The sequence below is a fragment of the Oncorhynchus gorbuscha genome, linkage group LG11 (assembly GCF_021184085.1).
Source record: "Oncorhynchus gorbuscha isolate QuinsamMale2020 ecotype Even-year linkage group LG11, OgorEven_v1.0, whole genome shotgun sequence".
NCBI classification, from domain to species: Eukaryota; Metazoa; Chordata; class Actinopteri; order Salmoniformes; family Salmonidae; genus Oncorhynchus; species Oncorhynchus gorbuscha.
Window position 1 is genome coordinate 42,831,050 of NC_060183.1, and position 24,483 is coordinate 42,855,532.

General features: G+C 43.1%; 1 protein-coding gene across 1 annotated transcript in view; it reads right to left on the bottom strand.

The window, feature by feature from the left end:
* col27a1a (collagen, type XXVII, alpha 1a) overlaps window positions 1–24,483 on the bottom strand; it is a 242,648-nt gene that overhangs the window by 140,494 nt on the left and 77,671 nt on the right. Inside the window, exons 9-14 of the mRNA XM_046369694.1 lie at window positions 21,778–21,831; window positions 21,070–21,114; window positions 16,238–16,291; window positions 15,380–15,424; window positions 9,678–9,731; window positions 494–538 (exon numbers count right to left, since the gene is read on the bottom strand). Coding sequence (XP_046225650.1) covers window positions 494–538; window positions 9,678–9,731; window positions 15,380–15,424; window positions 16,238–16,291; window positions 21,070–21,114; window positions 21,778–21,831 — 297 coding nt within the window. The remainder of the gene's footprint in view (window positions 1–493; window positions 539–9,677; window positions 9,732–15,379; window positions 15,425–16,237; window positions 16,292–21,069; window positions 21,115–21,777; window positions 21,832–24,483) is intronic.

A 24,483-nucleotide genomic window follows, 5' to 3' on the forward strand; every position in this document is an offset into this window, starting at 1 on the left:
AACAAATGCACACTTGGGGAGAAAGGCAATATAATTGGGATGCACCCAGCAGCTCCCTTGTTAGTCTCTGGGGGATTGGTGTAGATTGAGGGCTGTGTGCTGTTTGGAGTGTCATTTATAGATCCCAGGCAGGATAAAGGAAGGGAAGGCCATTCTGTCACAGGGCTTCTGAGATGCCTTTGGGTCGTGTCGTGTGGCCAGCACAAAGCCACCCCACGGGGCACAGACGTAAATTAAAAGTGGAAACAACGTTGATTCAACCAGTGTGTGCCCAGTGGCAAAATATGGGCCAGGCAGTAAGTCATTCTGAACATATCCAACCAATTAAAAGACTTACAGTACATTAAACGGCTCTCCATGCCTTTGAAGATATGGTCTTCAAAGCCAGTGTTGGGTGGAAATGGATGTTGACACCCGTGCACACAAACCAATAAAACAAACATAGAAATGGTGTACACAGAAGCAAACAGAGGCACAGACAGTTTATACTTACAATAAGTCCAAGAACTCCATTAGGACCACGGGCTCCAAGCAAACCCTTGGAGAGGAAAGAGGAAGAGAGGAAGTGTGATTGTGAGAGCGCTAGAGAGAGAGCAGGTTTCTGGGGTTATATGCTGGATCCATCTGTAAATAGCCCACCCGATCTACCTACCTCATCCCCATATTGTTTTTATTTACTTTTCTGCTCTTTTGCACACCAGTAGCTCTACTTGCACATGATCATTTGCTCATTTATCGCTCCAGGGTTAATCTGCTAAATTGTAATTACTTCGCTACTATGGCCTATTTATTGCCGACCTCACAGCATTTGCACACTGTATATAGACTTTATTGTTTTCTATTGTGTTATTGACTGTACGCTTGTTAATTCCATGTGTAACTGTGTTGTTGTTTGTGTCGCACTGCTTTGCTTTATCTTGGCCAGGTCGCAGTTGTAAATGAGAACTTGTTCTCAACTAGCTTACCTGGTTAAATAAAGGTGAAAAAAAATAAAACATGTTTTTTTTTAACAAAACGCTCAGAAGAGTGTTTAGTGAAGACTAAGGAAGGGGGTGGTGGGGGACATTTGTGTGTGTGTGAGTGTGAGTGTATGCATGTGTGAGAGAAAGTGAATTGGGAGCTAGGCCCCCTGTCCGTCCTGCTGCAGTTTATGTAATCTCCAGGTTCCATCTTCCCTGGCAATGCAAGAAGAGTACAGCTGCAGCGGGACACAGAGATAAGTTTGTTGACCCCCTGCCTCGCTCCCTCTGCTATGTGCCATGCCCATTTCCTCCTGCCTTGCAGCCCATGATGAAAGGATCACTTTATTCTCCTCTTCTTTTTCTGAAGAGAGGAGAGATGGAGGCTAGCCTCGCAGGAAGTCAAGAAACTCAAACTAGCTAAATTCCTTTTTTCCAGAGGAAAAGTGAAAATAAAGTCAAGTGAAAACAGAGGGACATGATCTGTGGAGATCCGCCCACCGGCCATTATTTCAGCTTTCATCAGCCAATCTGAGGTTGTTGTTGCATTCACCTTCCAATAGCAATATCAAATCAAATCTAATTTTATTTGTCATATACACATAGTTAGCAGATGTTAATGCGAGTGTAGCGAAATGCTTGTGCTTCTAGTCCCGACAATGCAGTAATAACCTACTAGTAATCCCAAAACTACTGTCTTATACACACAAGTGTAAGGGGATAAAGAATATGTACATAAAGATATATGAATGAGTGATGGTACAGAGCGGCATAGGCAAGATACAGTAGATGGTATCGAGTACAGTATATACATATGAGATGAGTATGTAAACAAAGTGGCATAGTTAAATTGGATAGTGATACATGTATTACATAAGGATGCAGTAGATGATATAGAGTACAGGATATACGTATACATATGAGATGAATAATGTAGGGTATGTAAACATTATATTAGGTAGCATTGTTTCAAGTGGCTAGTGATATATTTTACATCATTTCCCAGTGGCTCGGGTGGTTGTTGTCCTTGATGATCTTTATGGCCTTCCTGTAACATCGGGTGGTGTAGGTGTCCTGGAGGGCAGGTAGTTTGTCCCCGGTGATGCGTTGTGCAGACCTCACTACCCTCTGGAGAGCCTTACGGTTGTGGGCGGAGCAGTTGCCGTACCAGGCGGTGATACAGCCTGCCAGGATGCTCTCGATTGTGCATCTGTAGAAGTTTGTGAGTGCTTTTGGTGACAAGCCAAATTTCTTCAGCCTCCTGAGGTGGAAGAGGCGCTGCTGCACCTTCTTCACGATGCTGTCTGTGTGGGTGGACCAATTCAGTTTGTCTGTGATGTGTATGCCAAGGAACTTAAAACTTGCTACCCTCTCCTACTACTGTTCCATCGATGTGGATAGGGGGGTGTTCCCTCTGCTGTTTCCTGAAGTCCACAATCATCTCCTTAGTTTTGTTGACGTTGAGTGTGAGGTTATTTTCCTGACACCACACTCCGAGGGCCCTCACCTCCTCCCTGTAGGCAGTCTCGTTGTTGTTGGTAAATCAAGCCTACCACTGTTGTGTCGTCCGCAAACTTGATGATTGAGTTGGAGGCGTGCGTGGCCACGCAGTCGTGGGTGAACAGGGAGTACAGGAGAGGGCTCAGCACGCACCCTTGTGGAGCCCCAGTGTTGAGGATCAGCGGGGTGGAGATGTTGTTGCCTACCCTCGGGGCGGCCCGTCAGGAAGTCCAGTACCCAGTTGCACAGGGCGGGGTCGAGACCCAGGGTCTCGAGCTTGATGACGAGCTTGGAGGGTACTATGGTGTTAAATTCTGAGCTGTAGTCGATGAACAGCATTCTCACATAGATATTCCTCTTGTCCAGATGGGTTAGGGCAGTGTGCAGCGTGGTTGAGATTGTATCGTCTGTAGACCTATTTGGGCGGTAAGCAAATTGGAGTGGGTCTAGGGTGTCAGGTAGGGTGGAGGTGATATGGTCCTTGACTAGTCTCTCAAAGCACTTCATGTGGATGGAAGAGAGTGCGTTACCTTAGCTTTCTTTGGAACAGGAACAATGGTGGCCCTCTTGAAGCATGTGGGAACAGCAGACTGGGGTAGGGATTGATTGCATATGTCCGTAAACACACCAGCCAGCTGGTTTGCGCATGCTCTGAGGGCGTGGCTGGGGATGCCGTCTGGGCCTGCAGCCTTGCGAGGGTTAACACGTTTAAATGTTTTACTCACCTCGGCTGCAGTGAAGGAGAGGCCGCATGTTTTGGTTGCAGGCCGTGTCAGTGGCACTGTATTGTCCTCAAAGCGGACAAAAAAGTTAATTAGTCCGCCTGGGAGCAAGACATCCTGGTCCGTGACGGGGCTGGTTTTCTTTTTGTAATCCGTGATTGACTGTAGACCCACATACCTCGTGTCTGAGCCGTTGAATTGAGATTCTACTTTGTCTCTATACTGACGCTTAGCTTGTTTGATTGCCTTGCGGAGGGAATAGCTACACTGTTTGTATTCGGTCATATTTCCGGTCACCTTGCCCTGACAGTTATTGACACCCTTAATAAAGATGAGCAAAAAAGACTGTGTAAAATAAATAATGCAAATACTGAGCTATACTGAACAATTTCAAAGATTTTACTGCGTTACAGTTCATAAGGAAATCTGTCAGTTGAAATAAATTAATTATACCCTAATCTATGGATTTCATATGAGTGGGTATACAGATACTTTGTGTGACCACCTTGTGCCTCAAGCAGCGCAATATCTCCTTCTATTAGAGTTGATCAGGCTGCGGCCTGGGGAATGTTGTCCCACTACTCTTCAATAGCTGTGTGAAGTTGCTGGATATTGTTGGGAATTGGAACATCGTGCACGTCGATCCAGAGCATCACACATATGCTCAATGGGTGACATGTACAGTTTGGTGAGCATGGGGGTGTGCATCATACTGAAACATGAGGTGATGGTGGTGGATAAATGGCATGGAAAATGGGCCACAGGATCTTGTCAAGGTATCTCTGTCATGCCCTGACCTTAGAGAGCCTTTTTATTTCTCTGTTTCGGTTGGGGTGTGATTTGGGTGGGCATTCTAGTTTTTCTATTTCTTTGTTGGCCGGGTAGGGTTCCCAATCAGAGGCAGCTGTCTATCGTTGTCTCCGATTGGAGATCATACTTTGGCAGCCTTTTTTCCACCTTTAGATTGTGGGATCTTGTTTGTGTGTAGTTGCTTTCTGCACTGCATGTAGCGTTAAGTTCATTTTTGTATTGTTTCTTCGGTGACATTTAAATAATGAAAAATGTACGCCTACCACGCTGCGCTTTGGTCCAATCCATCTCTAAACGATCGTGACAATCTCTGTGCATTCAAATTGCCATCGATAACAGACAATTGTGTATGTTGTCCGTAGCTCATGGGAGGCCGGTTGGACATACTGCCAAATTCTTTAAAACATTGGAGGCGGTTTATGGAAGAGAAATTAACAATAAATTATTTAGCAACAGCTCTGGTGAACATTCCTGCAGTCAGAATGCCAAACGCACACTCCCTCAACTTGAGACGTCTGACATTTTGTTGTTTGACAAAACTTCTAATTTTAGAGTGGCCTTTTATTGTCCCCAGCACAAGGTGGGGACAACACAGCACCTGTGTAATTGTCAAACTGTTTAATCAGCTTCTTTATATGCCACACCTGTCAGGTGGATGGATTATCTTGGTATGTAAACACATTTGTGCACAAATTGAGATAAATAATTTGTGATCGTTTATTTCAGCTCATGAAACATGAGACCCAAACTTTACATGTTGCGTTTATATTTAAGTTAATTATATATTGTATGCATTTGTTTTTTTGGAGGATATTATTTTATACTAATACAAATTGCTCCTTGAAAGAGATTTTGTTTAACAACTGTCACGCCCTGGCCTTAGTATTCTGTGTTTTCGTTAGTATTTTGGTGAGGCCAGTGTGTGACATGGTCATTTATGTGGTTTGTTTTGTCTGGGGTTGTTTGTAGGTATGGGATTGTGGTTAGAGTAGTACTCTAGGTAAGTCTATGGTTGCCTAGAGTGGTTCTCAATCAGAGGCAGGTGTTTATTGTTGTCTCTGATTGGGAACCATATTTAGGCAGCCATATTCTTTAGGTCTCTTGTGGGTGATTGTTCCTGTCTTTGTGGCACCAGATAGGACTGTTTCATTTTTTTTCACATTTCTTGTTTTGTAGATTGTTGTACTTTCATCTTTATTAAAGATGTACAAAACTAACCACGCTGCATTTTGGTCCGCCTCTCTTTCACCAGAAGAAAACCGTTACAACTAATACTTTTTTAAAAATATATAATAATTAAAGATATGGTTGAAAATTATTGGCACTTCTAAAGATTCTTATAAAAACTAATAAAATGTAATCTGCATAAACATTTACTATTTTAAAGTAAATACCTTTTCAGATTTTTATGAAATAGGACCTATAATTTCTTACAATATGAGTGAAATGGTTTTCCTTTCAAAAAACTGCTTTTTAACTGTATGTTAAAAAGCATCTTTTCTGTGTTGGAATGGTGTGGGTGTAACTGAATGTTGTGAGCATTAGTGATGTGCGGGCCAGAAAAGTCATGTTTGGAAAATATTTGGTAAAGTGGTATATACATATTCCACAGTCACAAAACGGGACTTCAAATAGGTCTATGGCATGTCAAAGGAAATGTATCCTACTGTTTAGATGTGTTAAATGGAAACTGAATTTTTTGGCAAAGTCCTCTGATAATACTAGTCCCATGAGAATCGACATCCCTGTGATTTGAGAGAAATGTCTGAGTTTGACAGGTGTTGCTCGCAGTTTGAGCAAGAAAACAATAACTGATTGAACTAAGTGCTGCTCATAGCCTATATATGAAGGCCCTACATGTATCAACTTTCACAGTGAATGCTTTTGTGCGAATGAATTGAACATCGCAAAAGCATCATAAACATAAACATCTCCGTTCTTGATGTTAGCAAACAAGTAAACATTCACAAAGCCGCGGGGCCAGACGGATTACCAGGACGTGTACTCAGAGCATGTGCGGAACAACTGGCAGGTGTCTTCACTGACATTTTCAACCTCTCCCTTACAGAGTCTGTAATACCAACATGTTTCAAGCATACCACCATAGTACCTGTGCCCAAGAAAGCGAACGTAATCTGCCTAAATGGCTACCACCCCGTAGCACTCACATTGGTAGCCATGAAGTGCTTTGAAAGACTGGTCATGACTCACATAAACACCATCATCCGGAAACCCTCAACCCACTCCAATGCGCATACTGCCTCAACAGATTCACAGATGGCTCAATCTCAATCACACTCCACACTGCCCTTTCCCACCTGTACAAAAGGAATGCCTACATGAGAATGTTGTTCATTGACAACAGCTCAGGGTTCAACACTATAGTGCCCTCAAAGCTCATCACTAAGCTAAGGATCCTGGGACTAAATACCTCCCTCTGCAACTGGATCCTGAACTTCCTGACAGGCCGCCATCAGGTAGTGAGGGTAGGCAACAACACATCTGCCACGCAGATCCTCAACATGGGGGCCCCTCAGGGGTGTGTGCCTATTCCCCTCCTGTATTCCCTGTTCACCCACATCTGCATGGCCAAACACGACTCCAACACCATCATCAAGTTTGCTGACGACACAGTGGTAGGCCTGATCCCCGACAACGTTGAGCCAGCCTATAGGGAGGAGGTCAGAGACCTGGCAGTGTAGTGCCAGGACAACAACCTCTCCCTCAATGTGAGCAAGACAAAGGAGCTGATTGTGGACTACAGGAAAAGGAGGGTCGAACAGGCCCCCATTAACATTAACAGGCCTGAAGTGGAGAGGGTCAAGAGTTTCAAGTTCCTTGGTGTCCGCATCACCAACAAACTATCATGGTCCAAACACACCAAGACAGTCGTGAAGAGGGCACAACAACTGAAAAGATTTGGCATGGGTCCCCAGATCTTAAAACAGTTCTACAGCTGCACAATTGAGAGCTGCATTGCCGCCTGGCATGGCAACTGCTCGCCATTAGACATGCACCTGTCTGGGGAGTGGGCATGTTTGTTTATTTTTGGGCAATGGCAAATTAGTAAACATTTCTGTAGAGGTGTGGGAAGAATGTTTTAATCTTTCATAGTTATTTAAAAAAAAGTAAGAATGCATGTCACCTATATGAGTTACAAACTCTGGCTGAAATTCTGCAAGATTGATTGTCTATTGAACAATTTAAAAGTAAATACTGCCCACACTTCTATGCAAAATAATTGTTGTTGAATATTTTGTTTATTAATACATGACTGTGATCTCTTGCCTTGCTATAGGTTCTGAGATTAAATGGGCTAAGACATTACACTCCTATGGCCCAGCAATACTATAGTACAGCCTACCCATACTGTCAAATATTTTAAATAGGCTACCACTTACCGGTCTATTTACCTCCGAGCATGGTTGGCTATTGAATGACTGATGGATAAATGCCTAATAGGCCTATTTGTTGTGTAGTGGGAAAACCAGTCACGTCAGAATAGTAGAGACATTCCCTGCAATACGATTATGATTTAGGCCTAATGCAAAAGCTAATAAATATATGCAATCTTCTTACCAATGGCAAATGTATCTGTTTTATCATTAGGCTTACGTTTTAAACTCCCACACCAGTAGCACTTTTTCGAACTGAAAGACGATGGCCAGAGTTTACCCATGATGTTGTACACAGATTTAAGTCAATAAGTCATTGTTTTAGTCAAAGTATTATATATTTGGGCTTGTAGTGACAAACCCAAACCTCCCACTTCATGGAAATCCATGTGAATGCAGTGTTTTTTCCTATGACAAACAAATAATTTTTCAGCCTGTTTCGTTTCTGGGTTTTATTTGATTATTAATCAGAAACAGATGCAAAGTTATTCATTTTTTTGCGAAGGAGATGAGCCAAACAGCCTTGTGGAGCACGCAAGGTTAAGAGTATTTTGTGTGCTCATGCACCTTTGATAATTGAGGTGTCCGGGGCCCTTGTTATGTTCAGCAGCTTCATGAACTTCAAGTACCAGGACATTTTTGCTAAAAACCTGGTTGCCTCTGCCAGGATACTGAAACTTGGCTGCAAGTGGAACTTCCAGCAAGGCAATAACCCCAAGCACACATCAAAATCCACAAAAAACAGGTTCATTTACTACAAAATCAACATTTTGCAATGGTCATTTCAGTGTCTGGACACCATTGAAAACCTGTGGTTTGAATTGAAGGGGGCAGTCCATAAGCGCCGACGAAAGATATCAAGGATCTGGAAATATTCTGAATGGATGAATGGTATAAGATCTCTCACAATGTCTTCTCCAATCTCATAAAACATTTTAGAAAAAGGTTCAGTGCCATTATCCTCGGAAGGAGAAGGTGGCAGAAAAAAAGGGTGCCAATCATTTTGTCCCTTATTTTTAAAAATGCCTGAAAAAAATCAGAATTAGCATAAAGTATACTTTCCAGATTTCTGGGGCATACATTAGACATACACAAAAGGATGCGGACACCCCTTCAAATTAGTGAATGTAGCTATTTCAGCCTGAAATGTTGCAAACAGATGTATAAAATAAAGCACACAGCAATGCAATCTCCATAGACAAACACTGGCAGTGCAGTAGAATGGCCTTACTGAAGAGCTCCGTGACTTTCAACAAGCCAGTTTGTCAGATTTCTGCCCTTCTCGAGCTGCAGAACTGATCGTCGAGAGTTTCATTAAATGGATTTCCATGGCCAGACAGCTGCACAAAAGCCTAAAATCAGCATGCACAATGTCAAGCATTGGCTGCAGTGGTGAAAAGCTCTCTGCCATTGGACTCTGTAGTATGGGAAACGTGTTCAATGGATGAATCACTCTTCACCATCTGGTAGTCCAACAGATAAATCTGGGTTTGGCGGATGCCATGAGAACACTACCTGCCCGAATGCATAGTGCCAGCTGTAATAATGGTCTGGGGCTGTTCTTCATTGTTTGGTCTAGGCCCCTTAGTTCGAAGGGAAATATTACCGCTACAGCATACAATGACATTCTAGACAATTCTTCCAACTACAAATAGTCTGGGTAGCCATTTAAATACCTGTTCAGGAGTGTTATAGCTTGGGAGTAGAAGCAATTTAGGAACCTCTTGGCGCTCCAGTACCGCTTGCCGTGCGGTAGCAGAGAGAACAGTCTATGACTAGGGTGGCTGGGGTCTGACACTTTTTAGGGCCTTTGATGCCAATGAAAATAAAATCTATAATACAAAGAACACAGTGAAATAAAAAAAATGCAATATCATAAACCTTGTCTGTCCATCTGTATGTCCAAAAAGTACTTACAAACAAAACAGTCAATCTCGTGGATCCTTTGTGGTCAGAGAGGATTTTCTTATCATTGTTGAAAAGTATCACAGTCCACATTCCCACTGAGTGAAAAGCCAGGAGAAGAGTGTGTATGGGAGTGTGTGTGTGGATGGCGTGGTGAGTTAAGTGCTCTTAAAGACTTCACTCCATTACACAGGTGAGAATGAGATAAAATAGAAAAGTATTTCACTGGGAAAGAGGGGATGTGGTTGTGTGCTATGTAGGACAGTGCCTGTGGAGGTTTTACATCTTCCTACATAGTGATGTGGAGTAAAGTAATACAGTATGCCTAGATAGAAACTGTATGGACCAATGTGTGTGTGCATGTTTGTTCACGAAAGGTCACTTACTGGGTCCCCATCTGGTCCTGGTGGTCCTCTTTCACCAAAGTCTCCAGGAAACCCCTGGAGAGAGAGCAGCTTTAAAGCGACAATCTGCGATTGGTACATCCATTTGTACTAATGCCCAGTAGTTCTACGAATCACAGTAGTTACATTTTTACTACTGCACAGTATCACCAGGTCTGATCTAAAGAAAGTAAGAATGCTACTGCTAGTCTGGTCCCAGACCAACAAGTGCTCCAATGGTCAGAGCAGATGGCAGAGGAGTTGGCTAAAGCACATACAGATCTGGGACCAGGCTAACTTTGACCTGATGCTAATGCTGTTCAGAAATAAAAAACAAAGCTTAAGTGTCTGTTTTACGTGAAGACATCATCCCAATCTTTGTTTGTGATTTTATTTTTTATTCACTCTAGAAAAAAACTTGTGCGAGTAAAATGCGTGCTAAATCATGTTTTATATCTACAATGGGCTATCATACTACAGAGTTTGAAAACCTTTGCATTCTACAGTATATTTCACATTCAAACTCAATTTCTCTTACAATTATTAATTTCAGGTCAGAAATCATTCTGCCTTTAGATTATTATTACACAATACACTTTCATTTTAGTCACAGCAAAACCATTGCAGTAATTGTATAGCTTCTAGTAATTGTAACATAAGTTAAATATTACATGATATATTACAATACTACACCAGAGGCTAAGCAAACTCATTGAATAAATGAAGCCCAAAAATGTCATCTTAAATTGAAAATAACTTCGGTATCCAAATCTACCAAACTAACATCTAAACATGATTTGAATGGCGAAAACACAAAGGTCTCTGGGACTGTAGCTGAGCAGTACTCCAAGAGGGCAAGCAATGTGTCTTAAGGCTTGTACACATCGCAACGAAAGTGGATCTAGCATTCGTCTGCCTGTTTTAGGGACCACCCTAAGGCATCACATTTTTCCTGTGATTCCTCATGTAAAATGGGTGCGCACTCGATTCGCAAATTAGGTTCAGAGATCCTAAGTTCTCTCTGCCGGCAAATGTCTGAGCCCTTAGGGATCCCCGTATCCCAAATTAAAACGTCAATGTGTTGTAAATGCAATCTCTGGTAAAACTTTACTTAAATCGTGCAGGTACCCTACATGATCAAAAGTATGTGGACACATCTTGGACCATCTCATTCTAAAATCATGAGTGTTAATGTGGAGTTGGTCACCCTCTTTGCTGCTATAACAGTCTCCACTCTTATTTCTCCCCAATTTGGTGGTATCCAATTGGTAGTTAGTCTTGTCTCGTCGCTGCAATTCTGGTACGGACTCGGGAGAGGCGAGTGTCGAGAGCCGTGCATCCTCCGAAACACAACCCAGTCAAGCCGCACTGCTTCTTGACACAATGCCCGCTTAACCCGGAAGCCAGCCGCACCAATGTGTTGGAGGAAACACCGTGTACCTGGCGACCGCGTCAGCGTGCAATTCGCCCGGCCTGCCACAGGAGTCGCAAAATGTGCATGTGCGAGTGAGTACATACACTGCGATTACGTGAATTTTGTTTCTATGTAGATATAATTTATCATTGCCACAGGACAACATCAGAAATCTCTTCAGGCACAGATCTTTCCACTCTGTCTGAAAAACTGTGTATATAGTGTATACTAGTTATCTTTACACATTGTGTATTTATTCCTCGTTGTTATTTTTCTATTTCTTTCTTTGAATTGTTGGGATAAGTAACTATTTCACTGTTAGTCTACACCTGTTGTTTACAAAACGTGACAAATAAAATGTTATTTGAAAGACACTTGCACAAAAAAAACCTACAGGTGGTCCAAGATGGCGTAGCAGTCGGACGTGTGTTTTTGTCTTGTCCCGTCCTATATTTTGCATATATTTTTCACTCACTTTCCATCTACGGACTGAATATACTGCAACCCGCCTCACCCACTGTGGTACGGATCTGCTAATTTTATACTTTAGAACCAGAATCCCCTTCAGGATCTAGCCAGCTAACTAGCTAGTTGTCAGTTTGCCACTGCTAGCGGTCATCGCCGTTAACTCTGACATCAGCCAGCCTCAACCTGGTCAATTCCTGCCAATCTGAACAGCGTAATATTAACCAAGAGCATATCAGACTGATTTTTCTCTACCACATCTCCAGATTTATACCGCAAGCTCTGAACCTTTACGCCGGATCATCGCAGCAGGCTGCTATGCAAGTGTCTACTCCTGGCTAACGTCTCTGGCCTGAAGCCAGCACCAGTTAGCCTGAAGCTAGACTCGAGCGAGGCCCATCTCCTGGCTAGCCAAAGAAGTCCAACAGCCAATTCTTGGGCCACAATACCTCTTTTGCCAATTGACCCAGACCATTTACTGCCGACACGGAGCCCCGCCGATCCATAACATCTGGTTTGCCAATGTAACCGTCCACGGAGGTCTCAACAGGATCTTCCATTGTGATGTCGCCGGATGCCCATCTGCTAGCCCCGGCCCGCTAGCTGTTTGAATCGCCATGTCTCCAGCTCGCCTAGCGTAGCAGCGACTATGGAATGGCTCCCTGAGTCATCTAGTGCTACTCATTGAACCCTATGATCACTCGGTTACACATGCCTCTCCCTAATGTCAATATGCCTTGTCTATTTCTGTTTTGGTTAGTGATTGTCTTATTTCACTGTAGAGCCCCTAGCCCTGCCCAAAATGCCTTAGATAGCCCATTTGTTCCATCCCCCTAACATGTTGTGACCTCACCTGGCTTAACAGGTGCCTCTATAGAGACAAAACCTCTCTCATCGTCTCTCAAACCATACCTTTGTCTGTACGTTATCCATGAATATATTATTCCGCGCCCAGAAATCTGCTCCTCTTACTCTCTGTTCCAAATGCACTAGACGACCCTTATCCTACGCCTCCTCCGTTGATGTAGGGGTTAAAGCAGGACCTGCAGCCCCCAGCACCAATCCCATTCCCCAGGCGCTCTCATTTGTTGACTTCTGTAACCGTAAAAGCCTAAGTTTGTTTTATTCACTGCTTTAGCACACTCCACCAACCCTGATGTCCAAGCCGTGTCTGAATCATAGCTTAAGAATGACACCAGAACTCCTGAAATGTCCATCCCTAACTATAACATCTTCAGACAAGATAGAACTGCCAAAGGGGGCAGAGTTGCAATGTACTGCAGAGATAGCCTGCAGAGTTCTGTCATACTATTCAGGTCTGTGTCCAAACAATGCAAGCTTCTACTTTTAAAAATCCACCTTTCCAGAAACAAGTCTCGAACCATTGCAGATTCTCCTTCACACAAAACCACACAGCTGTGTTCTGAAAAGGCTGTAAAGGCTCCAGGCTGTAAAGCCTGGATCCCTACAAATCAGCTGGGCTACACAATTTGGATCCTCTCTTTCTAAAATTATCCACTGAAATTGTTGCAACTCCTATTACTAGCCTGTTCAACCTCTCTTTCGTATCGTCTGAGATCCCCAAAGATTGGAAAGCTGCCGCGGTCATCAAACTCTTCAAAGGGGGAGACACTCTAGACCCAAACTATTATAGACCTATATCCATCCTGCCCTGCCTTTCTAAAATATTTGAAAGTTAACAAACAGATCACCAACCATTTCCAAGCTGGTCATGGGTGCACCTCAGCCACACTCAAGGCCCTAAACGATATCATAACCACAATCAATAAAAGACAGTACTGTGCAGCCGTCTTCATCGACCTGACCAAGGATTTCGACACTGTCAGTCACCTCATTCCTATTAGCAGACTCAATATCCTTGGTTTCTCAAATGACTGCCTCGCCTGGTTCACCAACTACTTCTCAGACAGAGTTCAGTGTGTCAAATCGGAGGGCCTGCTGTCCGGACCTCTGGCAGTCTACGGAGGTGACACAGGGTTCAATTCTCGAGCAGACTCTTTCCTCTGTATATATCAATGACGTCGCTCTTGCTGCTGTTGATTCTCTGATCCACCTCTACACAGACACCATTCTGTATACAACTGGCCCTTCTTTGGACACTGTTAACATGCTTCAATGCCATACAACACTCCTTCCGTGGCCTCCAACTGCTTTTAATTGCTAGTAAAACTAAAGGCATGCTTCAACCGACTCTTCCTGCACCCACCTGCCCGACTTGTATCACTACTCTGGACAGTTCTGACTTAGAATATGTGGACAACTACAAATACCTAGGTGTCTGGTTAGACTGTAAACTCTCCAGCCAGACTTAAGCATCTCCAATTCAAAATTGAATTGGCTTCCTATTTTGCAACAAAGCATCCTTCACTCATGCTGCCAAACATACCCTCGTAAAACTGACTATCCTACCGATCCTTGAATTCGGAGATGTCATTTACAAAATAGCCTCCTACACTCTACTCAGCAAACTGGTTGTAGTCCATCACAGTGCCATCCGTTTTATCACCAAAGCCCCATATACTACCCACCACTGGCGCCAGGTCATCTATAAGTCTTTCACAGCACACTGGTCACCATAGCAACACTCACCCGTAGCACACGCTCCAGCATGTATATTTCACTGTTCATCCCCAAAGCCAACACTTCCTTTGGCCGTCTTTCCTTACAGTTATCTGCAGCCAATGACTGGAATGAATTGAAAAAAATCACTGAAGCCTTATCTATCCCTCTCTAACTTTAAGCATCAGCTGTCAGAGCAGCTTACCGATCACTGTACCTGTACACAGCCCATCTGTAAATAGCCCATCAAACTCCCTCTCCCCCATTTAATTTGTATTTTTTTGCTCCTTTGCACTCCAGTATCTCTACTTGCACATCATCATCTGCACATCTATCACTCCAGTGTTAATGTTAAATTGTAATTATTTCCCCTCTATGGCCTACCTCCCTGCATTTGCACACACTGTACATATATTTTTTTATTGTGTTATTGACTGTACGTTTGTTTATGTGTAACTCTTTGTTGTTTTTGTTGCACTGCGTTGCTTTAACTTGGCCAGGTCGCAGTTGTAAATGAGAACTTGTTCTCAACTGGCCTACCTGGTCAAATAAAGGTGATTTTTTAAAGTATCCAAACTACACGATCCCATCGAGAGAAAGGTGACCAAATAAGCTCATTTCAATATGAGCCTTTTCTTATTATGTGGCACGTCTCTGACGTGTTCAACCTAGAGTAACCCTTCAATTAGCAAAGGAAATAGCAAAGAGAGAAGCTTATAATGATGTAGACAAATGTGCGACTGCGGGCCTTTGCACCAAACCTCTCAAAGGAGTTCTCAGCTAGAGAGCAGGTCTGGCTACAATATTGTAAGAACACTGCTGGAACTAGAACACTGACTCACTGAAACAAATCATGTTCAGTGGTCACAAAACCTTTTGGAATTCTGAACTGGGAGATGCTGAATGTGAATTTGTCCAACAAGAATGCTCACTTTTGTTTCCCACCGCAAAACGCTACTGAATACAAATAAGGATTTGAGGACCGAATGACAGAGAAAAAGGTCTGAGTGTTCAATAAGCTAACATTAGCTAAACACAGCTCTGAGCTATGTCTCATTGCCAGCAGCCTCCATGACACTGTATACTGTATGTCCTGTTAGTGTTCTCGGTATCAGTCTCTGGAGACCATAGATTTCTTAAGCCTGTGGGTTAGGTCTTAACACAGCGTCTGCTGTGGCTGACATCAACGCATTTCATAACAGTTCATATAAATAATTATCTATAAAGTATGTTGAGACAACTTTACCGGCCTACCCATCTTGCCCCTCTTCCCGGGTTCCCCAAGAATGCCCTGAAAATAGAACGAGAGAGCGAGAGAGAGAGAGAGAGAGAGAGAGAGAGAGAGAGAGAGAGAAAGAGAGACAATAATAAGTTCAGAGCAACATTGTACTAACTACACTGATGTAATAATGTCAAACCATCACAGACTGTAAGCTACTTGTTGTTGGTATTTTGTTTAGCTACTCTGTGTAAATACTGCTTAATGTATATGCATACTTTTATTGCTTCTACATTGCTCTGCACAAACCTACAGCTGTGCCAGCTAATTGGAGCTATTTTATAGTGCTCTGTCCCATATAGGTGTCTTCCTTGAAGATTAGGAGGAAGTTAGAAAGGACAGACAGACACAGTGATCAACAGACAAAGATTAGCCTGCTACAGTATGGTGGAGCTGCATAGTGGAAAGTCCATTACAGGCTCACCCATGACGTAGCCCCTGGTGCATGCGATAAGTAGGGTAATGGTCTGGTGTTTTTGGAGGCTGAGCTTTAGGAAGGCCTTGATTAGTTTAGCCAGTTCAAAGGCTCAATAAGGGGGGTCACAATGAGTCATCACCAACACTCCCACACTGACTTACTCAATACAGCCTGATAGCATGCTGGAGGCAGTTCCCACATTTAAATCAAAACAAGAAACTGGTTGTCGCTTATGGAAACAGAGGGAGGGAAGATCAGAGTCACCACTGGGACAGGTAGTCAGAGTTGCCTCCATTCTTGTACACAGTGTGTGGTGAGGTCAGGAATAAGTCCTGGCCCTAATCATTACAGACATAGTGAGTATTTTGATGTGTGTAGCAGTAAGGTAAAAAAAAAGACAAACATACTCTTTTGCCATCAGCACCAGGTAGGCCAAAAAGGCCCGCGATTCCAATGAAGCCCTAGAGCGAGAGAGAGAGGTAGAGGAATTCCATTTTCAATGACTGCGAAGTAGATCTATTATAGCTTGAGAGTTGAGGAGTCCAGTGCTGGGGGTCTGAAGGTTCCAGGGTTGATGGATCTGGTCTCCATGAAGAACTAAGCCATGAGGCAAGTGTATATGCCCATGGACTGCATGGTGCTGGCTTCCACGATGTAGTCCAAGGGCACATACCCTCACGCCAGGGATCTCTGAAGATGACACCAATCTGGCCTGTTGATAGCGGTTTAACGTAACAAAAAAAGAACAAGACCAGGAACAACAGCAGCAATACCAGTAGCAATGTTTTCTATAAGACAGTGGAGTGCTGATACTGGTTAAGTTACAGCTGATGGGTTAAGGTTGAAGGTTCATAGGGCATAGGGAACAGACTATGTAGATCAGGATGATTGAGATGTAGCATTTTTAGATGTGCTCCATTTTAACAAACCTAATGGAATGGTATGTCTTAGCACTAGCGTTATAGGTTCAGTGGGGTGTCAGTAATATTTGAGCTATCTTCACCACTGGTATTGGGGGCGCAGTAGCTGGCGCAAGTTATTTTGATAAATAAACAAGTTGTGGGTGTGTTGAGACTTGCCCCTCACTGTCCAACCAGAACATCCTCCATGTCTAAATATGTTGTTGCTTCAAGTTGTGTATTGAAATTTGAATTTTAGTCTATTATAGCATAGCTTGTAAAATAGCCTGCCCCATATCTGATAAACATGTTGAACATGTTTGCAGTCTACATTGTTCTAATGGCATTGCTTCAATATGGAAATATATTGTTAAACATAGGCCATAGCATTCACACTGATATAGGGGCTAGGCCTACTGTAAATTGCAGTCTGGACATGGACATGCCAAACATAGTCAATAAGCAAGATTCAATTCACTAGGCTATTGATAAGACCGTGTATAATTATAATACAAATTTAACAACCACTTGTTTTATATAGACTATGTCTAAATACAGTTACCAGAATTTCTCCCCATGGGTGTATAACACAGACAAGGCAACTTAACTTTGGAATGTGTGTCAAATCCTCCATAGACTTTCACAGGAGCTGGATAAAGATGTAATATAAAGAGAAAGGGGGAATGTCCACTCACCGTTATACTGTCCGCAAATGTAATGTTTTCTAAACATCATGGAACCAACCATATTTGTACTTCTCCAGAAATAGATTAAATTGCATTTCATTTGGGCCATGTACATTCTCACCATAAATAGATAGTGAAGGATACAGTATAAACTGTACATATGAGATGAGTAATGCAAGATAGGTAAACATTCTTAAAGTGGCATTATTTAAGTGACGAGTGTTCCATTTATTAAAGTGGCCAATGATATCAAGTCTGTAGGTAGGCAGTCACCTCTCTGTGCTAGTGGTGGCTGTTTAACAATCTGATGGCCTTGAGATAGAAGCTGTTTTGCAATCTCTCTGTCCCACATTTGATGCACCTGTACTGACCTCGCCTTCTGAATGGAAGCGGGGTGAACAGGTAGTGGCTCAGGTGGTTATTGTCCTTGATCTTTTTGGTCTTCCTGTGACATTGGGTGCTGCAGGTTTCCTGGAGGGCAGGTAGTTTGCCCCGTTGATGCGCTGTGCAGACCGCACCACCCTCTGGAGAGTCCTCCGGTTGAGGGCAGTGCAGTGCTGTACCAAGCGGTGATACAGCCCAACTGGATGCTCTCAATTCAGCACCTGTAAAGGTTAGTGAGGGTTTTCGGTGACAAGCCACATTTTGTTAGCCTCCTGAGGTTGACGATGCGCTGTTGCGCCTACTTCAGCACAATGTCAGTGTGTGTGGACCATTTCAGTTTGTCAATAATATGTTCACCAAGGAACTTAACTTTACACCTTCTCCACTGCTGTCCCATTGATGTGGATAGGGGGTGCTCCCTTTGCTGTTTCCTGAAGTCCATGATCATTGCTTTTGTTTTGCTGATGTTGAGTGAGAGGTTATTTTCCTGACACCACACTCCGAGTGCCCTCACCTCCTCCCTGGAGGCGGTCTCGTAGTTGTTGGTAATCAAGCCTACCACTGTAGTGTCATCTGCAAACTTGATGATTGAGTTGGAGGCGTGCATGGCCACTCGTGGGTGAACTGAGAGTACAGGAGAGGGCTGAGAATGCACCCTTGTGGGGCCCCAGTGTTGAGGATGAGCATAGTGGAGCTGTTGTTTCCTACCTTGACCACCTGGGGGTGGCCCATCAGGAAGTCCAGGGTCTCAAGCTTAATGATGCGTCGAGGGTACTATGGTATTGAATGCTGAGCTGTAGTCAATGAACAGTATTGTTACATAGGAATTCCTCTTGTCCAGATGGGACAGGGCAGTGTGATGGCGACTGCATCATCTGTGAACCTATTGGGGCAATAAGCTAATTGGAGTGTGTTTAGGGTAACAGGTAAGGTGGAGGTGAAATGATCCTTGACTAGTCTCTCAAAGCACTTTGTGATGAAAGTAGTGAGTGCTACAGGGCGATTGTCAATTAGTTCAGTTACCTTAGCACATCGGCCACAGAGAATGAGAGCCCACAGTATTTGGTAGTGGGCCATGTGGGTGGCACTGTATTCTCCTCAAAGCACGCCAAGAAGTTGTTTAATTTGTCTGGGATTCATTGATGGCCATCTTGGTATCCGCTTGCGGGGGATATACACGGCTGTGACTATAACTGAGGAGAGTTCTTTTGGGAGATAATACGGTCGGCATTTGGTTGTGAGGAATAATTCTAGGTCATGTGAACAAAAGGACTTGAGTTCTTGTGTGTTGTTACAATTACACCACGAGTGGTTAATCGTGAAACATACACCCCCGCCCTTCTTTTTACAAGAGAGATGTTTTTTCCTTTCGGCGCGATGCACTGAACATCTCGTTGGATGTACGGACTCTGACAGCATGTCCCCAGCTAGCCATGTCTCCGTGTAACAGAGTATGTTACAATCCCAGATATCTCTTTGGAAAGCAACTCTTGCCCTAATTGTTCACTTTGTTAGCTAGGGATTGGACATTAGAGTAAAATACTCTGAAGTGGTGGGTGGTGTGCGCACATCCAAAGTCTCACTAGAAGACCCCGCCGGCACCTTTTCCGACGGTGTTGTTTCTGGTTGGAATCAGTTCAAATGCCCTGGGAGATGCAGGCAAAGGATACGCTTTGGGAATGTCGTATTTCTGGTCGTAGTGCTGGTAAGTTGACGTTTCTCTGAAATCCAATAGTTCTTCCCGGCTGTATGTAATAACACTAACAATGCAAGAAAAAATACTGCACAGTTTCCTAAGGACTTGAAGCGAAGCTGCCATCTCTATCAGCACCATCTTGTCTCTGATTAAGCTACTGTGTGCCTCTGCTGGCAAAATTGATGCCATAACCAATTGAGTTACAGCTAAGAACAGCTTTCGGGGAGTCTTAAATATCACCAATTACGCTGCTTGAAATTGGCACACAGGATTTACAGGACACACCACAAATACATCACCATTCCCACCTCAGCCCAAGCAAGCTGATATAAAAGAGGAGCGCTGGCTTTTACAAGTCGAATTTAGCTGGTAGTTTAGCTGGTAGTTTGTAGATTATGGTTATAGCTGAGCGATAGTGGTGGTTAGTCGTAGTGAGTTGGTTAGTTGTAGCTAGGGGATCAGGGGCTGGTTGTGAGACACAGTAGCAGACAGGGTAGATGTAGATCAGAGATACAGGGTGGTTAGATGTAATTGACGGGGTAGCTGTAGTATACTATAGGTAGGTAAGTACTTGAAGGTAAATATGGGATAAGGGGTAGATGTGTGAACCAGGGGTTGTGAGGGAGTTGGTTGATGCATAGCTTATGGTTGTAGGTAGGGGATAGATACGGTGGTAGTTGTAGGTAGGTAGGTAGGGAATGGATGTAGATAGGACAGGGGGATGGTTGTGTGGTAGATCAGGGGATGGGGGTTGCTGATAGAGAGAAGGAGAGGATGGAAGGCCTCTTTACTACTGTAAACAGGAAATTCCAGCCGGTGGGGGCAGGGCCAGTTTTGGAACAGCCATGGAAGCTGATAAAGGGTCTTTAATGAAGTGCAACATAACATCACATCACTGAGTGTGTGTGTGTGAGTGTGGCGGCTGTATACAGTTAGACAACTGTTTATGTGGAAAAGGCAGAAGTACAGTACGTGTGTGTGTGTGTGGGAGGGGGGGGGGGTTATAGCAGACAAAACCAATAACTTTGATTAAGCAACTCTTGGCAAGCGAGTGTGTTTCGCTGGAGACTGGAGACACTATCCACTGTAAACAGAGGATAGTAAAATCTGTGTCAAGCCGGATGCATAGAGGTCAAGGTCAGATCAGCCGAAACATAGAAGACAGAGACGGATTGCCCTTGAAAACCAAAACCATACAGTAAACATAAGAACATCAGCCTCTTTCCAGAATTGATCAAATCACGACCCGTAGGCATGACAACAGCGTTCAGTGTGGTGTTCAGTGTCCTAGGAATACCTAGGATAGGATAAAGTAATCCTTCTCACCCCCCCCTCCCCCACCTTAAAAGATTTAGATGCACTATTGTAAAGTGGCTGTTCCACTGGATGTCATAAGGTGAATGCACCAATTTGTAAGTCGCTCTGGATAAGAGCGTCTGCTAAATGACTTAAATGTAAATGTAATGTAAATGTGTTTATGGGTATGATTCAAATGTCCAGGCTATAGCACTGCTAAAGAAAATCAGGCTCCACTGGAAAATAATTGGGGTAGAGGGAATTAAGGGTACACCTACCCGAGTGCCTTTTGGCCCAATGGCTCCTATGGGACCTGGCAAACCCTAAGACAAAGACAGAGAAAACGTAGTTGAAAGGTTAAACACAATTATTGGTAAGATAAAAACCAACCAATTATCACAGTGACACTATGTGTGTGTGTGTGTGTGTGTGTGTGTGTGTGTGTGTGTGTGTGTGTGTGTGTGTGTGTGTGTGTGTGTGTGTGTGTGTGTGTGTGTGTGTGTGTGTGTGTGTGTGTGTGTGTGTGCGTTCGTGCGTCTGTGTGCAATTTTTTGAGTCTGTTAATTGGGAATTTATGAGTCGGTGTGTGATTAAGAGCAGGGAGAGAACCACTTAAGAGTTGGTCTGAACCCTCTAACCCTACTCTAGATGAGCATAACCTCCTGACCCCTGACCCTTGGGGCAGCAGGGTAGCCTAGTGGTTGAGCGTTGGACTAGTAACCGGAAGGTTGCAAGTTCAAACCCCCGAGCTGACAAGGTACAAATCTGTCGTTCTGCCCCTGAACAGGCAGTTAACCCACTGTTCCTAGGCTGTCATTGAAAATAAGAATTTGTTCTTAACTGACTTGCCTGGTTAAATAAAGGTAAAATAAAAAAATAAAAAATATGACCCCTAGCCCTACTGTACCAGACAAGCCTGACCCCATTGTACCAGTCAAGCCTGACCCCACTATAACAGTCACAGCACATCAGAGGATTTACTGCACCTGCCTGCCAGGATAACCTTTGGCACCTGGGCTTCCATCTGGACCTCGCTCCCCCTGTGGGAAAGGAGGAAGATGGGGTTAAAAGGAAGATAGAAAAGATTGATAAAAATTACAGTAAGCCAGTGACAGACAGCGCCTTGTGCAGAGTAATAGGTAGTGTAACGGTCAAACTAAACCAAAGCTGCCATGTCACCGTAACGGCTCAATAACGTGAGTCACATGATCTATGAGACATGCTATACTGAAAGTAAAAGCAATAGGTCTGCGAAGCGAGAATCGCTTAAAGCAGCACGTCTGCAATGCAAGGATCGCTTGAAGCAGAGTAGTTTTACACTGAGTCTATTTTCCTTGTCAGCGACAGCATTGCAGAGATGTAGACATAGAAATATTAATCAATACATAAATTAAACAAACAATCCTAATAACACATTGAAAGTGTGTTCGGTATCACATTTTATGCTTTAACAAAAATCCAATTTAAGTTGAAGCAATTGTTGATACAACCACAAAGTCATTTTAAACATGCAAATGCATATCAACAAGATTGTGTTTTGGAGTTATACAGTGAATCCATAAAATATTCAGACCCCCTGACTTAAACAGGTTTTCAGAAATGTTTGCAAATGTATAAAATAAAAAAATACTGAAATATCATATTTACATAAAAATTCAGAACCTTTACTCTGTACTTTTCTTGGGTATGGCGCTACAAGCTTGGCACACCTGTATTTGGGGAGTTTCTCCCATTCTTCTCCGCAGATCCTCTCAAGCTATGTGGTCAATTCCTTCGACCTCAAGGCTTGGTTTTTGCTGTGGCATGCATTGTCAACTGACCTTATATAGACATGTGTTTGCCTTTCCAAATCAACTCCAATCAAGTTGTAGAAACATCTCAAGGATGATCAATGGAAACGGGATGCACCTGAGCTCGATTTTGACTCTCATAAGTCTGGCTGCACAACCGATTGGCAAACGTATTGCAAATTGGGAAATCAAGACTAAACTGCATACAAATAATAATGAACTATTAAACAAAGATAAATGATATAAACAATGATAGTAAAAAAAGTTTTGGAGCACCTTAAATTCATTTTTTGGGAAAAAAGGCAAACTTAGTTCCATTATTCATTGAATCAGATGGCTTATGCATCACAAAACCAACTGATATTGCTAAATACTTTGATTATTTTCTAATTTGTAAGATTAGCTCATTTAAGCATGACATGCCAGCAACAATTGCTGATACTACACATCCAACTATATCTGACCAAATTATGAAAGAAAAGCATTGTAATTTTAAATTCTGTAAAAGGATTGCGGAAGATATACTTATTATGTTTTCTCTGTCAACAACGACATGCCACCGGGGTCTGACATCGTGGATGGAACAGCGATTATGCCACTCATATTTTCCATACTTTCCCAGTTTAAGCCTAATTGAAAGTGTATTCGGGGGAAGCAAAAGTCATTCCTCTACCTAAGAATAGTAAAGCCCCCTTCAATGGCTCAAATAGCCAACCAATCAGCCTGTTACCAATCATTAGTAAACTGTAAGAAAAAAATCTGAAATGACAGTGTTAACAAAAGGCATTTAACATAAAATCCAGGGATGGGCCAGTTGAGTATAAGACTGTAGCATCTGCATATAAATGGAAGAGAATAGCATGGGGCCTAGGATCGAGCCTTGGTGTACACCCTTCGTGACAGGCAGTAGCTGAGACAGCAGATGTTCTGACTTTAGACACTGAATTCTTTGAGATAGGTAGTTAGCAAACCAGGCCAAAGACCCCTCAGAGACACCAATACTCATTAGCCAGCCCAAAAGAATGGAATGGTCTACCGTATTAAAAGCTTTGGCCAAGTCAATAAAAATTGCAGGACAACATTGCTTAGAATCAAGGGCAATGGTGACATCATTGAGGATGTTTAAGAATGCAGTGACGCATCCATAACCTGAGCGGAAACCAGATTGCATACTAGAGAGAATACTATAAACATCAAGAAAGCCAGTCAGTTGATTATTGACAAGTTTTTCCAACACTTTAGATAAACAGGGCACAAAAGAAATAGGCTTATAACAGCTAGGATCAGCTTGATCTCCCCCTTTAAATAAATACCTAACTGCCTTCAAAGCAATGGGAACCTCCCCAGAGAGGAGAGAGGTTAAAAAGATCAGAGATAGGGTTGGGGATTTGTCACATTCGTTTGTAGTAACGGACCAAGGCGCAGAGAATGTTGAGTTCCACATAATTTATTAATAGTGAAACAATAAACAAACCGTGACTACAGAGGTGCTACATACACTTACTCAAAATACAATATCCCACAAACACAGGTGGGAACAATTAGAGACAACGATCCCCAATTAGAGACAACGATTACCAGCTGCCTCTAATTGGGAATCATACAAATTAACAACATAGAAACATGAAAACTAGAACACCCACATAGAAATAATAAACTAGACTCCACCTTAGAAAATAAGGACTCTCTATGGTCAGGAAGTGACAGGATTATAGGAGCAGCAACCTTAAAGAAGAAAGGGTCTAATCCATCTGACCCAGATGTTTTTTGGGGGTCCTTTGGGGGTCCTTTAGCACCTCAGACTCAGTGACCGCCTGCAGGGGGACACTTTGTAGTGGGGCAGGGAAAAAAGCGTCGGGGCGGGAGATGATGAAATGTTGAGTGGGCAAATAGAATTCCTGA